This window comes from Paramisgurnus dabryanus, chromosome 19 (assembly GCF_030506205.2).
Source record: "Paramisgurnus dabryanus chromosome 19, PD_genome_1.1, whole genome shotgun sequence".
NCBI classification, from domain to species: domain Eukaryota; kingdom Metazoa; phylum Chordata; class Actinopteri; order Cypriniformes; family Cobitidae; genus Paramisgurnus; species Paramisgurnus dabryanus.
The window spans coordinates 7,053,643-7,069,583 of NC_133355.1; the positions used below are offsets into that span (position 1 = coordinate 7,053,643).

General features: G+C 34.3%; 2 protein-coding genes across 3 annotated transcripts; both read left to right on the top strand.

Moving 5' to 3' along the window:
• Positions 1-102: 102 nt before the first annotated feature.
• On the top strand, positions 103-7,851 carry LOC135776243 (HLA class II histocompatibility antigen, DP beta 1 chain-like). 2 transcript variants are annotated; one of them, XM_065286823.2, is made up of 5 exons: positions 103-2,264; positions 5,030-5,299; positions 5,789-6,070; positions 7,234-7,350; positions 7,438-7,851. In XM_065286823.2, the coding sequence occupies exons 1-5, from the start codon at positions 2,114-2,116 to the stop codon at positions 7,461-7,463; spliced, it is 846 nt and encodes a 281-aa protein (XP_065142895.1). In that variant the 5' UTR covers positions 103-2,113; the 3' UTR covers positions 7,464-7,851. The 2 variants fall into 2 exon arrangements, with proteins under 2 accessions (XP_065142895.1, XP_065142886.1); XM_065286814.2 differs by having other exon boundaries at positions 7,234-7,851.
• Positions 7,852-9,430: 1,579 nt separating this feature from the next.
• Positions 9,431-15,913, top strand: hsd17b8 (hydroxysteroid (17-beta) dehydrogenase 8). The gene is made up of 9 exons (XM_065286834.1): positions 9,431-9,586; positions 10,408-10,610; positions 10,946-11,062; positions 11,447-11,542; positions 11,669-11,754; positions 14,867-14,951; positions 15,115-15,157; positions 15,292-15,366; positions 15,471-15,913. The coding sequence occupies exons 1-9, from the start codon at positions 9,463-9,465 to the stop codon at positions 15,488-15,490; spliced, it is 849 nt and encodes a 282-aa protein (XP_065142906.1). The 5' UTR covers positions 9,431-9,462; the 3' UTR covers positions 15,491-15,913.
• The last annotated feature ends 28 nt before the right edge of the window (positions 15,914-15,941 follow it).

Genomic DNA, 15,941 nt, shown 5'->3' on the forward strand with positions numbered 1-15,941 from the left:
GTGGTTAAAATCATCCCTCAAAATATTTTCCTTTGTATTTATCAGAACAAAGAAATTTATACAGGTTTTTAATGACATGAGAGTGAGAAAATGATGACAGCATTTTCATTTTTGGGTGAACCATCCCTTTAAACTTGCCTTTTTAACTACATGGAAATGGCCTTAAAAAGAAAAAAATATATAAGAGCAGGAGTCATTACATAGGGAATTTGCAACAAAACCATGAACAGCAGTGTACAGTATAAAGCACAGAGAAATTATATCGACATTATTAAGTGCACCACACCTAAAAATTGAAATCGTGACATCTTGCAGCACAATCTTAACATAATGTACAAAACCCTAAGCTAAGCTAATGTCAGCAGTTTACCAGTAAGCAAGTCAATAGTGTAGGGGTCTTCAACTACTCTTCTTTGAGGGCCTGATTTAAAAAAAAATGTAAGTATGATGCAGGCCAAACTTTTACCCCTATTTTTACCTTTTATATATCTTTTACTTTTACCTATTCGTATTATTATTATTAATATAAATGTTATAACTATATAATGTTCTTTTTGTTATAGGTCATATATTAAAAAACATACATCCAAAAAGATGCACAAATCTTATATGCAGTATTTCCCCTTTTAATTACTGAAAACTCGTATTTTCTGTTTTAATATTTTAAAACAATTGCAGTTTAAAATTGCAAGAGTCACATGTTAATAGTTAAACTATGAACATTGCACAAAAAAGTGCAAGTGTAATGAAATAACTATGCATAACTGTTTAACTCATAAATAGTTACATTTCAAAAATTCACAAGATATCGTCAGTCTTCTCCTAATGACTAAAATTGCATTTCATATTTTCTTTTTTAATAATTTAAAGATATATCTGCTAAACCGTCCTTCCATTGCACGCGACTTTCGGACACGACTGTTGGAGTTTGCCCCCTAGTGGCAGTCGTAATGCAAATTAAGTTTAATCATAAATCCGTGTCAACACTGGAGAGAAGCTCATTCCAGCGTTTTAAAGGATTCAAACGTTACTGATAAAGTTAAACAAAAATAGGATTAATAATTTTCACCTTGCATAGAGGTGTTTTGATTGGAACACACTGAAATACATAACTTCCGGTCGGCATGCGGTCGCACAAGTTTTTATATATTTTTGCATCCAAAGCTCAAATTGGATCCGAAAATGATGCACCCACACAGATTTGGCACCCCACACAGCCCATTCGCTACTCTCCTTCCTGTTAATTGGCCGTCATTTGCAGCTTTAAAATAACCACGTTGATTTTAAATCAGACAAAGATGACTAGCGGGCCAAATAAAGATGATTGGAGAGCCGCATTTGGCCCACAGGCCGGCAGTTGATAAACCCTGCAATAGAGCGACAGCAGCAAGGAAACAAAACTTTAATCATGAAGAAAACTTTTTGTGAGAGACCAGACTTAGCCGGGAGGACCAGTTTTACTCTGATACACAAGGGGAACTGCACTGTGGTTTTTAATATTATATTGGTTTAATATGAAATAAAAAAGCCTGTGGTGATTTTTTTTCAAATTAAATTAAGTCCTGAATACCTATTTTTAGGTTATCTAGTACACTGTAATCCCAGGATACACATATTAAAATGTAAAGCTTGTTTGCACCTATAAAGCATCTACAGTACAAATAGTGTACATTTAAACATTACTGTTTTGTGCAATGTCTTTAACAGCTCAGGATGCTTTTTTCGCTACATGAGTAGGTGGCAGTCACAAAATTAACCACAAACCCCGGTTAGCACTGAAATAGTCGTCCTATTAAGATTATCATTAGCTGATTTTAAGAATCATGTTGCCACATGCAATAAAAATCAGTTTGACTGTTGATCTAACATAAACAATCTGAATATACTGAGTAAATATTTAGTATAAATACTGTTTACCTTGAAATGTAATAAATTGTTGTATGATAAATGCAGAAACATGACCTTTCCTATTTAACTTCCTAACAATTTTTTAACCAGACAAAGGAGGGTTTGGTGTCTCATGGGATTTGTTTCTGTTGTTCCTCGTCCTGTGTGTGGTTTTGGTGTACGTTGCCAAATTATGAGGAAGTGAGCTTGCAAACAAAAGGCAGGAATGTTTTTGTCTTTCATTATTCACATACAGTGTTTTCAAACTGCACTGCTTGGACTACACATGAGACATCAGATGTGGACATCAGTGAGTCTCAGACCTGCACATAGACTCGTCCTGGTGGTCTTTGCTTTTTCGTCTATCCTATCTGAAGGTACGTTTAATTCTCAGAAGTAACTGATAAAGAAAGACAGGATTGACTTGAACGGCCAGTATGACACAGATTATTAAACAGGAACAAAAAGTTTAAAAATAAAATCAACCGTTTAAATCTCTTCTTTGTGAATTGATATCTTACTCTTTAGTTTTAGCTTTTTCACTATTCTGATTTTGACATTCAGTTTTGTGGCATTGCTGAATAGGCTAATATATGATGATTTATATTACATTTGATTTCTTTATTGTCATTTTACCAACATACAACAAAAGTATGATGCACTAAGGGACCAGACTTAGTATATGTAGGAAAAAGTAAATAAATACTTAAATAAGTGTGTGAAATATCCACACACACTTATTCTATACATCAAAGTTACTACATGGCAATATACACTGAAAAAAAATGATTCATTGAATTTAATAATTTTTTGGTTGCAATCAATTTATTTAAGCTACATTTAAACAAAAGTTTTATATTTTATTTTACTTTACTAATCTTTTTTGTTTAAATGTAGCTTAAATAAATTGATTGCAACCACTTACCTTAAATTTTTTTATTAAATTCAAATGATTCATTTTTTTCAGTGTATATTAATAAATGTTAAAGGGATATTTTGAAAATTCTGTTATCAATTACATTATCTCTCATGTTGTTACAAACCTGTATACATTTCATTGTTCTGATGAACACAAAGGAAAATATTTGGAGAAATGTTTGCAACCAAACCGTTCGTGGACCCCATTTACTCCCATAGTATTCTTTTTTTCCTATGGAAGTGAATGGGGTCCACAAATGGTTTGGTTACAAACATTTTTCAAAATATCTTCCTTTGTGTTCATCAGAACAAAGCCATTTATACACGTTTTAGCAACATGACAAAATTTTCATTTTTGGGTGAACTATCCCTTTAAGGTGTATGTCTGGTTATATCTGTATATAAGGTTGTATCTATTCTTGTAACAAAAATAGTTGGTTCAAGTTAAGTGAGTTACCTGGTTGCCTTAAAGGTGGTGTTTGTAAATTTCAGCGACATCTAGTGGTGAGATTGCGAGTTGTAACCAACAGCTTACCCTTTTATTTCAAAACGCATATAATAACCCGCACAGAACAAACCTGAAGTCGTCTTAAGCTGCGTCCGAAAACTTAGGCAGCTGACTTGTTGCCTCGCTGCCACATGAGGCAATGACTTTGGAGGCATAAAGGCAGCTCAGAGAAACACATTCGGACAGACTTCAAAGGCAGCGTAATGAAATTCTGTTTAAAAATATAAACAGAGAACGCCTTTGTGATAACTAATTTAATTCAATTCAATTTTATTTATATAGCGCTTTTCACATTTGTTAATTGTTTCAAAGCAGCTTTACATGAATAGATGTAGGGGAAAACAAGAATAATCGATAGATAATATAAGAAGGAGAATACAGCGGCTAAGAATAAACAGTACAAGCGAGTGTAGTAATAATGTAACGTATACAGTAAAGTGCTAAGTTATGCCAGTGTTGGCTGACTCTCCCGGGGATGAAAAAACCCCCTAGGAGGAGAAAAACCCTTGAGAGAGATAAATATATATTTATATATATAAACACAATAGGGATAGGAAACAGGTAAGCGGATTAAACTGGTTCCGCCGGTGGTGGTTTGTCAGGCATCGGCTGGGCATCACGTTGAAGGACAGCCAGTAGATCAGTGGTGTGATGATCTTCAAGGCAGCAGGAACTGGGTCTGTTTGTCTCAATGTCCTCGGGGTCGAAGACGAGACAGGGAGAGAGAAACAGAATCCTATTACCGTAGGGGCCGTTCACATGTAATGCAAGTGTCATACAGTATTGTGGTTTAAAATCAGCTCGGTTCCAGACAGGCTAACTATTGCGGCATAAGTATATTACCCAGATGAGATATGTGAATGCTTTGTTCTGGACCCACACTATAAAAAAAATCTTTGCTGCCTTAATTTTTTTGTTGAATCAACTCAGATTTACAATGTTAACTTACTATTATTTATCTTGACAAGAGATAAGTTGCTACAACTTAAACTCCAAAAATGACTTTTTTAAGTTATAACAACTCATCTGTAGTTATAACATCTCATCTCTAGTCAAGATAAATAATAGAAAGTTGAAATGACTTGTAAATCTGAGTTGATTCAACAAAAAAATTTAAGGCAACAAAATGTTTTACAGTGCATATTTGAAAACTTGAATACAACTTTTTCGCTAGAAATGCAATTAAAAGGTGTAAAAAGTTAAAATATAACTTTATTTAAACTAAATTTGTGCTCCAGCCACTTCCTTGGCCCCCATTTAAATTTTTTGAACTTGAAGGTACACTGTAAAAAATACACAGAATTTTTGTCAAATTTTTGTAAATAACTTTTAAAAAATTGTTAAACAATTTCAACTTGAATTCATAAGTTATGTCAAGTTTTTAAGCCAAAACTTAAAATAGTAGGTTAAATTGACTTGCAAAACCAAGTTGTTTTAATTTCATGCTGGCTGCATTTTTTTTTACAGTAAAAACAATACAGTTTATTATGCAAGGTCTTGATACACTACTGTTATTATATATAATATAAAAATTCTGTCCAGAGATCTTTCTTAAAGTTACACTAATAGATAATGTAATAAACTTATATTTTTATATCAAATCAACTCAAGATTTTAAGTCAACCAGGTAATTTTCTTTTTTAAGTTAAACCAAAGTAAAGTCAATCATATACATGCATACGGTAAATACTCTTAAGTGATGTTTGTTTCCTCCAGAGCTTTATGTATTCCAGGACATTGATGAATGTGAGTATGGCTCAGAAGATTTGTCTGACATGATCTACAGAGTGAAGCTGGTCTTCAATCAGAGGCTTTTATGCACTTATGACTCAAGACTGGGGAAGTATGTTGGTTACGATGAGTATGGGATCATAAATGCTGAGCATTTCAACAATCAGAGCTGGAAGATGACAGAGCGGAAAGCCGAACTGGATTCACTGTGCAGAGCTCATGCCAGATATTACATCAACAGCACAAGAAGAAAGGGTCGGGAATTTTGTTTTCAAATTTCTCTTTATCAAGTAAGATAGGATCTTTAAGAACATTTGTGATCCGATCTGTGAAATTCAGGTTAAAGTCTCAGAATCTAATGCTGAGATTAGGAGTATCAAAGTTTAATTTTAGTCATTGATTTCAATCTAACTCAGTCAATATATTAAGGTTATATTTTCCCAGCATGCTCTTTATAGGATGATTTTATGTAGAAAACAGTAAATCACAAAAAAATACTTAAGCTGGGTTTTCACAGACTGGGTCATATATATAGTATACACTTCTTTTATTAAAGAGGAACTAAAATGAAAGCAGGAATACATTCAGCTTAAATTGTCTATTAAATCAGTTAAATGCTTAAAGGTGTAAATATAAGCCTTATTCTGAGCATATACATGTAACATGGCCATTGGTTGTAATTCGTGGGTATAATTAATACAAAATAGCATAAATGTAGTATTCAAGTAATTGTTTTTGTAACAGTGCCACCTGATGTTACCGTACGGTCCAATGAGAAGGCTCGCTATGGTCAGCTGACCACACTGGAATGCCATGTGTACAATTTCTATCCCAGGTCCATTAATGTCACATGGCTAATAGACGGATCAAAGGTCAATGAAGATGTGACCTCTACAGAGTTCATGGATAATGGGGACTGGAGTTACCAAATCCATTCATACCTGGAGTTGGTGCTTCAAAGAGGGGTAAGAGTGAGCTGTCAGGTGCAACACAGCAGTCTAAAGGAACCTCTCGTTGTGAACTGGGGTAAGTTTAGGGGCAAAGTGAGATATTAATCATTGATTTTACATTGTTTTCAATGACCTTACGCAGTTAATATTAAAGATATTATTTTATAAAGGTTATATTTTCACAGAATGTTCTTTACATGTGTGTAGGATGATTTTATGTAGAAAACAGAAAATTATAATAAAATTACTTTAGTTTGGTTTTCACAAGCGTGCCTCATTTTGAAAGAACATATAGGGGTGGTTTCCTGGACATGGCTAATCCCAGACTAAAATGCATGTTTGAGTTGCGTTCATTTAAAAACATCTCACAGTGACATCTCATGAAAATCTGAATTTTTCATGTTTAAGTGCTATTATTGGGTCCATTGTGCTTTTATTAACCTAGAAGATGTGAAAAATAACAACCCAGTAACTTAGTTTTAGTTTAAACCATTCTCTGCAAACATGTGAAAATAGTTTTTGACTTGACAATAGGTTTTTGACTTGACAAAGACCTTTTTGGTCGAAACGTTGTCTTTTAAATAATAAATATTGAGAGCCATAGTAGCAGTGTGCCGTTCTTTGTTTTTTCGTGATTTAGTGTTTTTGTGAGCGAGCACCTGTCTCAAAATATTTTTGGATGTGCACACATTCTACTCCTTATTTTAACATGTGAAAATAGGTCATTAAAATTTGGCTCCCCTTGTGATGTCAGAAGGGGATTATACCGCCCCTTAATCTGCGCTATCCAACCACAGCACTGCTTACACCTATAAAGAGGCAATTTAACATGTCATAATAAATTATCTAGATGATATTTTGAGCTAGAACTTCACACATATACACTCTGGGGACACCAAAGAATTATTTTACATCTTAAAAAGTTTTGTGAATTGAAATGTCCCCATTAACAGAAATCAGTGTCATTGTTTTATCACAAGATGCACACCAGTATTGTTTTTTTGAAGGTATGTTTGTATAAACTATTTAAATGTCCTTATATAAATAAGGCCTGGATTATTCTAAACCCTGTCCGGGAAACTGCCACATAGATGTGAAGCCATTCATGGATTCATTTTGATGTTATGAGCATTGCCATCTAATGATTCCTGGAAATGACGATGTGAACATTGTTACAATCATCTGATCTATGGGACCATAATGACCATGACACAAACCAAATTATTTTCCCATTCTCAGACTCCACATCTCTAGACAGCAGAATCATAAAGTTAACTGTGGGCTGCACTTTGTTCATCGTTGGTCTTATTGTGACTTTTTCTTCTGTATATTACTACTACAAAAGAAAACACAGAGGTACACATCTGCCAATACTGATCCTGAAGTAATGCGAAAATTGTGATAAACTTAATAATTGTTATTTTGCTTTCTTTCTCCCCCCAGGTTTTACATCTCTTCCTCTCCAATAAGAGCAGCTTTATATCTAAATTATTATTTTTATATATATTTTTTATAATCTTTAAGGATTAAGCCAGCTTTTAAAATTAAAAGTTAATAAAAGTTTTAAAATCATAGGTTTGCTGTCGATGATTACCTTTAACTGTGGTGTAATATATTATCTAACAAAGTTGCAATTTTAAGCGAAAAAAAGAAAAGGAAATATATATATGACAAGGTAGAAGTCCAGACCTTCACAAAGAAAACAGAGATAAAATTACCTATACAAAATATTGTTAGATTTGTTAAATGTATAACTATTTCTTAAATAACTAATTTATATTCAGGTTTTAAGTTAATGGTGTTATATGATAGCAAGTGGGGTAAAAAAGCTGTAGGCAGAAAAGAGAACACTCACCTGCATTTACCAAAAGCCACAGAAGTGTAAAGTGCTCTCATTTCTCCAGACACACAGTGAAGGGTTTGAGTTTCAGAGCACAGGTGCAATGCAGAGCTTATTTACTCAATGATAGTGATAAGAGAAAGTATACAAACCCCTGACCTAAACAGCATCAACACAAAAGAGCACTTTATGTTTCCTAAGAACTGATCTCTACTCAGAACATCCAACTGTAAAGACAATTTTAGATAATTTTTTATATGAACATAACATCATTTTATATGAACCCAAGTAATTAAACTTGAATGTACTAAAAATACTTTAATTCCAGCAAGTAGCCCACATTTGTGATATATTGTTATTTCTGTGTAAATAAAGTGTAAACACTTAAAAGTTTAACACATTAAATATAATAATAAATAATAAAAATATGTATTTCTACTTATATCGTACTTCAGTGCACTTGAAAAAGATATTAAATACTTGATTTTTAGTGTTTTTTTAGTGATTTTTAAAATACATGGCAGTTAAATATAGCCCTACAATTACACTTTACTCTTAGGTTTCGTAAACGTGATAATGGTACATTTGCTAAATAAAGTGTTTTTTGCACTTTTTGAGAGAGAGAGAGAGAGAGAGAGAGAGAGAGAGAGAGAGAGAGAGAGAGAGAGAGAGAGAGAGAGAGAGAGAGAGAGAGAGAGAGAGAGAGAGAGAGAGAGAGAGAGAGAGAGAGAGAGAGAGAGAGAGAGAGAGAGAGAGAGAGAGAGAGAGAGAGAGAGAGAGAGAGAGAGAGAGAGAGAGAGAGAGAGAGAGAGAGAGAGAGAGAGAGAGAGAGAGCGAGCGAGCGAGAGAGCGAGAGCAGATGGTATTTTGAATGTTGCAGGTGGTTTTTATTATGTATCTCACTTCTTCCCTCTTGTGGTCAATTACAGTACTGCCATTACTGAATTACAATACAACAGCGTGCTTTAAATGATCACTGAATATTTCTAGCCTAATAAGCAAGTAGCATAACCACTACAAAAGCCAAATGAGACTTACAAAAAATTACTGCCTGAATCAATACTTAAACACACTGCATTTAGTAATTAAAAATGATTATTACAACTTACCTTCTCGTTTTTTGTGCTTTATGGACATGTACACCTTTGCTCATAGGTTATCAAATGTGGAGTATTCTAACAATGTTAGTGTCATTGAGAAAATATGTATGTTATTTTCTGTATGCTAATTAACCGTCTGCTGTTGCCAATACGGGCGGATCTTATGACGACATAAGTACTTCAAGAAAACTCCTATTTACATGACAAACAGGTGCATTTATAACGTGATAATTTGCGAACTACTGCTTTTAAGGCCAACTTGAACTGCTTTATACTGCCCCCTATCGATCAAATATATTCACATTCAAAGTCATCTGAACAAATGAAAAAGAAGAGAGAGATTGAAAAAAACAAGAACAGAAAAACACTTAAAAACAAGTAGTAATCTCATCATATCTCTTAAAAAACTTGTTATTAATTACTCTTAGTGATTTAAATAAATGTTCTACTTCACATAAGAAATCTATAATATTCAAATAAAACTGTTTAGCATTCCCCTCACTCTTTGCCATAATTTTTTTCTTTGGCATGTATAAAATGATTATTGGTCTTTTGGTTCCCTCTAGTGGACACTCGCGGTACTACACTTCCCTGCACTGCACTGTCATGGCGGCGCCCATTCGTCTCATATCGAGGTTGACATTAGTGACCGGTGAGATTTCTAGTCCTTTTAAGGGACATCACGATTATGTTGTTAGAACTTGTCAGCCAACATACTAACACTTTTAAAGTGTACACATAAGTCAGCGATTATAACTGAAAACATAAAGTAAATGCAACATTACAAACCAGTCCCAACTTTTTAGTTTTATTTCTAGATGTAGCCTACTTATTTTTTTGTTTATGCACAATGACTTTGGTTAATTCACTTAAAATGTATGTATTGAATTTAATGTTAATGTATGTATTGAATATACATTGCTGCTTTTTATATCCGAAATATGTATATAATCCTTTAAAACTTGTTTAGCAATCAAGAAATATAAATAAGCTATATATAATATATATATATATATATATATATATATATATATATATATATATATATATATATATATATATATATATATATATATATATATATATATATATATATGAGGCATAGTCCTGCTGACAAAAACAGAGAATCAGAGACATTGTATTGGTTTTAATTAAACTAATGGTCTATGTCTACCGTGTTGAGGGTGAGATGTTATCTAACATATGGGAACCAATACAACACACAACATAAAGGAATTTTGTAGTGGTTTTAATGGTACAGCTGATGTTTCATAAGGGTATTTGTAATGGAAACCATTAGAATTTATATTGTTTTGTTGGAACTGATTTAAATATATTGCTTACATCTAGAACAGAAAAAAAATAGTTTAACATATTTTTGTCTTAAGGAAATATGAATTATTGTTTGGGGCATGGTAAAATATAATAATTATCATATTAGTACACAAATCACTGCTGTCTGCTGTGTTTCAGGAGGGGGAAGTGGCATCGGCAGGGCAGTGTGTCAGAGATTTGCCACCGAAGGAGCGTCTGTAGTTGTGGCTGACCGCAATGAGGAATCAGCCAATCAGACCCTGGAACTCCTGTCACGTGACCACAAAGGACAGGAGCACATGGCTCTAGGGGTGGACGTGTCATTGAAGGACAGTGTGGAGAATTTAGTGTCAGGTATTCAGGTATGACGGTCATGTTTCTGTGCTATTCTGACCAGTCAAGACTGTCACACAGGTTTTAATGAGTGCCTGATATTTCTGGAGAGATTGTGACCCCGTCTGTGAAAACTCAGCTTAAATATTTTTGTGATTTACTGTTTTGTAGATAAAAAAATCATCTTACATAATGTAAAGAACATTCTGTTAAAATATGAACAGTTAAACTCTTAATCTCCTCATTACATCAAGACCTTAGCCTGGATTTCATGATAGGATCACAAATGTAAATAGGATTAACTATAAAATCTTTAAATATCTTTTGGGACATTGCTTATCTGTTTATTTTTGTTTTTTTACAGATGCGTTATTTTCAGCCACCTTCAGTGTGTGTGAACGCTGCTGGTATCACTCAGGATGAGTTTCTTCTCAAGATGGAGGAACAGGATTTCGACAGAGTCATTGATGTTAACTTGAAGGTACTGCTGATCAGGGTTTTTCTGAAGGAAATATCAATGGTGCTTGCATGTGCAAAATTGAATGCCATGATGCACCATAGTTTTGGGTAGTTGCTTACTCAACTAAAAAGAGCCCATCACCAAGATGTTAAAAATGTTTTCTGATCTTCCTGAAGTTATGTTCAGTTAAGTTAAGTTTATGTGCCAAAGTTCAATGCTTAGGGTTAGAGACGTGGTCAAATCACAACTCTAAGGATGGGCAATAGTGATAGTGAAATTGCATATGGACTTATGTCTCAATCTTGTCATAAAAAGAAGTTTACCATTATGCAGTGGAGATAGGAAGCAATATAAATTATGTTTTTCAAATGTAGTCGATGTCTGCTTTATTTTTGTCTCTTTCAGGGAACCTTTCTGGTAACTCAAGCGGTCTCTAAAGCTCTGGTGTCTGCAGGGGCTCAGAAGGGCTCCATCATTACTGTGGGCAGTATAGTTGGCAAGGTCAAACATTCACGATGCACATCATCGGCCTCTGTCACCATTACATTTTTGTGTATATCTGAAATCACCACAAAATTATTTATATATTTGAATATTTGTCACATGTAGTTTTTTAATTGGCTTTAGGTTGGGAATATTGGACAGGTAAACTATTCAGCATCTAAAGCAGGTGTGGAGGGTCTCACGAGGACAGCAGCCAAAGAGCTGAGCAAGTACTTCACCATTTACTATTTCAACATTACTACACTGTAATTTTTGTGTATTATTTTTATTAAAATAATAATTTCTTTATGTGAAAAATGACATTGAAAAAGCTCAAGTTTTTAAATTGTTACAGTTAGGGGTGCACCGATAAATGCCGACATACACTAAAAATAAGTGACCTATAAATACTTTGAATCGCAAAGCCGATATTATTTTACAGCTATTTCATGTACTACGGCTTTTGATCAGTAGTCCTTATCGATCTGAAATTAGGGTTGCCACCTGTCCCGGTTTTACCGGGATTGTTCTTCTTTTTAATAACCTGTCCCGGGAAATTTATCAACTCTCCCGGGACACCGAATCGAAAAGCTATGTGAATATGAAATTTAGCGCGCGCACGGCAGAGAGGGAGACCTTTGCTGCGTCCGAAACCGCCTACTACATACTATTTAGTACGCGAAAAGCAGTAGGCGAGGCGAGTAGTATGTCCGAATACATAGTATTCGAAAAACAGTATGCGAAAAGTACCCGGATGACCTACTACTTCCAGTTAGATTTTGCAGTGTGCATACGATGGACGCTTCACTATCCCATGATGCCCCGGACGAGGAGTTATCCAACGAAGAAGAAGAGGCACGAGGCTGTTTTTGCCATAGATATGTATATAAAGGCTAGATGGCTCGTCCGCGCTGATGGCCAATTGAGTGGAACGTCCGCATTTTGGCGGCCATCTTAGGACAGGGCGCTCGCTCACTCGTAGCATTGAGTTTTAATGATGCAGATACTTTTAAATGACCATAACTTGCTTAATTTTTTACCGATTTTCAAACGGATTGGTTTGTTATAAACGTCAAAGATGTACCTATGACACTGAATACGTATACTAAAAATAAATAAAAAATTCATGAAACATTTTAAAGCATCCAGAATTATAGCCACGTTAATAACGTTTGTAAAAAACCAAACCGTTTGTAAATCCGTCAAGAATTCAGCAAGTTACGAGCATTTTAGTTGGCGTATGTCACTCACCTTCCGTCCACAGCAGCAGGGAGCAGCACTATGGCAGCACTGACCTAAGATGGCCGCCAAGTAACGACACAGCTGACTCCGCCTTGAGCCATCTAGCCTTTATATACATATCTATGGTTTTTGCGCTGAAATGACATGACGTGATGACGACGTATGTCACGTGATGTAGCAACATGGCGGATGTAGTACGTCCGAATCTCATTCATACTACCCGGATTCATACTATAGAGTACCTACTGTTTTAACGCCAAGTAAGTAGGTACTTCATCTAATTCAGTACCTACTATACAGTATGCGGTTTCGGACGCAGCCCTTGCGTCTGTGTGTGTGTTTGCCTCATTTAGCGCATGTAAGACAGAGAGCATCCTGATTGGCCTGTTTCAGGACATCAATCAATCAATTGTCAGTGTGGGCGGGCTTTTATCTCTTCTCCCGAACCAAACTAATCAGTGTATCTAGAAACAGGAGCGCCATGGCAGAGGGAGAGTGCCCCAAAAGCGAAAATATAAGACTCATTTTACACTAGACTACACGAAAGTGTATCCCTGTCTTAAAAGAGTTAAAATCTTGCATGGTGTAGAGTTTGTAACAGTGACTTCAGCTTTTCCCATGGCGGGTTAAATTATTGTAAAATACATGTTGAGGTTAGTTCAACAAGTTTAATTTCATGTGCATATTTGCTAGATGCTATTTAGACCTGTTTAGAGTTGCAATGGAATATAAATAAAAACAGTTTACATAAATAGCATAAGCAGCTTTAATAAATTGTAAACTTGATTTACATATTTTAACATAATGAACAAATAATTGGGTAACACTTTATAATAAGGTTCATTAGATAACACATGAACTAATAATAAACTGCACTTATAGCATAAAGCAATTTTTTATCTTTGTTAATGTTAATAATACATTTATTTAAATCTTGTTAACATTAGTTAATGCACTGTGAACTAACATGAATAAACCATGAACAGCTGTATTTTTATTTACTAACGTTATCAAAGATTAACAAATAAAGTAACAAATGTACTGCTCACGGTTAGTTAACAAATAAGAATTGAAAAAAAAGAGAATTGTAAAGTGTTGCCAATAATGGCATAGGCCTATAGAAATATTATGCTATTGGGAGGGGGGATGGCGGCTTGTGAGCAAACCAATTGGCCGGGTCATCATCGATATGTCCAGGTTTTTTATCAGACATGGGTGGCAACCCTATCTGAAATCACTGTTAGTTTGAGTCATTTATAACATGCATTTGAAAAAGCAACACTCGTCAAACATAATCATTATACATATTCTTTATTATCATGAAAATACCTGAAAAGGTTTGAAGAACAGCAATATAAATATATCCTTAAGCCATTTCCTGGAGCTGCGTGTGTATTGTTCTTCGTCTGCAGCGCATATTGAGTTTCTGCACAAGAGCGCCCTCTGGCTTTTGGATGTAGCGGCATTTCACAGTAAATCATTGAGAAGCATAGCAAGCATCATCGGCCGATGTACACCAGTTACATTGTAAAAATAAATAATTTATGTTTTATGATTTATAATTGTTTTAAGTAATAGATCCAATTTTCACTTTTTAACATATTTACTATTAACCATTTGTCTTTATATCAAACAATAGCAATACGATGATATTTCCCTACATTATGTGACTGTATAAATGTTTTGCTGTAGTCTGTGTGGTTTTGCTGTTTTTAAGATCTTATGATCTGTAAACATGATGCCAGTTAAATTTTTTTGCACCCAGGCCAAATCATGCTTTCCTGTTTTAATATATACACTGTAAAAAAAATCCTGCTTGCTGTACATTTAGCTTGGGTTTCAAGATTAAAAATGTATTCTTGACTAGTGATGAGTTGCTGTAACTTACTGTATAATGTTAAAATTGCTTAATATATTTTTCAACTTTTTTAACCATTAAGTTACAGAAGCTCATCAGTAGTCAAGATGTTAATATTGCAATGACTTGTAAATCCAAGTTGTTTATACAAAAAATTTAATATAACTATTTATGTACAATGTAGATTTTCTAAGACTTGGCTTTTTAAGTTATAATTTAATCTGTCTCTTCAATTCTGTTAGATTTGGCATTCGCTGCAATTGTGTCCTACCAGGGTTTATCACTACACCCATGACAGATAAAGTACCAGAAAAAGTCATCAGTAAGGTATGTTATGATAACATGTCATTTTTTAGTCTCATGGTTTCAGTTTAACTGAGAGGTGCAGTCTCCTATAAACGGTTTCCTGTAAAACATCTTCCTTCCTTAATGGAATTTGCATTTCCTGTTTGAGTTTAAATAGCTCAAGCATAATTTTTTTTCTACCCAGCTTACATCCATTATTCCAATGGGAAGGATGGGAGAGCCTGCAGGTAAATAATTCCTTTATATAAAAACATTTTATTTATATTTACTATAGCTGTGAGTACATCTCATAACAGTCTTCTGGTAATTGTTTTGGATTATACTAGTTAACATTAGGACATTGTAATATGTTGTCATGCAGAAGTAGCTGATGCATGTGCATTTCTGGCCTCTGATGACAGTCGCTATATAACTGGAATCAGCATTGAAGTTGCTGGTAAGAAATTTGATCACTTTTTGAAAAAAGCTGTCATTTAATATTTTGTGTTCGCCTGTATTATTTCTAAAATTAACATGAACTTCCCTCTTGAATTGGTGCAGGTGGACTTTTCATTGGCTGAAAACACTCCTCTGTCTTCTGATAAACACCACTTAAATCTCCAAACACACGGTGCCTTTGTACTTGTATAATAATTGTCTTTGTAAAATTGAGTATTTTAATTACTGTACAAATATTGTATAAAATGTAACAAATGAAAAAGTGATATATTTATACAATTGAAGTGTGAATGTTTATTTATACTGCATTGCAGAAACAATTAAGTTGACACAGGTAGGAATGCGTTGATGTGTGGTTTAATGGGAACATTTGGATCAAAACAACAAAGTCAAAAAAGGTTTAAACAGTTCAAAACCCAAACAAAATAAACGAAATGGGTCAGTTTAGAAATGGTAAAGGGGTTTTAGGGAGAGTGGCTGTACGACATCCCATGGGTTTTAATGAGACGCCTGCTGTTATTGGTTAATTGCTGCTTTAAAATGAAAAAAAAGGGAGGCAGATCAAAGATTAGC

Excerpts from the sequence above, each read along its gene's own strand:
- hsd17b8 (XM_065286834.1), top strand. The coding sequence starts at position 9,463 with ATGTATAAAATGATTATTGGTCTTTTGGTTCCCTCTAGTGGACACTCG. Across the intron at positions 10,611-10,945 it reads ATTTAGTGTCAGGTATTCAG|ATGCGTTATTTTCAGCCACC; the intron begins GTATGACGGTCA and ends GTTTTTTTACAG. Across the intron at positions 15,367-15,470 it reads AATCAGCATTGAAGTTGCTG|GTGGACTTTTCATTGGCTGA; the intron begins GTAAGAAATTTG and ends GAATTGGTGCAG.
- LOC135776243 (XM_065286814.2), top strand. The coding sequence starts at position 2,114 with ATGTTTTTGTCTTTCATTATTCACATACAGTGTTTTCAAACTGCACTG. Across the intron at positions 5,300-5,788 it reads CAACAGCACAAGAAGAAAGG|TGCCACCTGATGTTACCGTA; the intron begins GTCGGGAATTTT and ends TTTTTGTAACAG. Across the intron at positions 6,071-7,233 it reads ACCTCTCGTTGTGAACTGGG|ACTCCACATCTCTAGACAGC; the intron begins GTAAGTTTAGGG and ends TCCCATTCTCAG.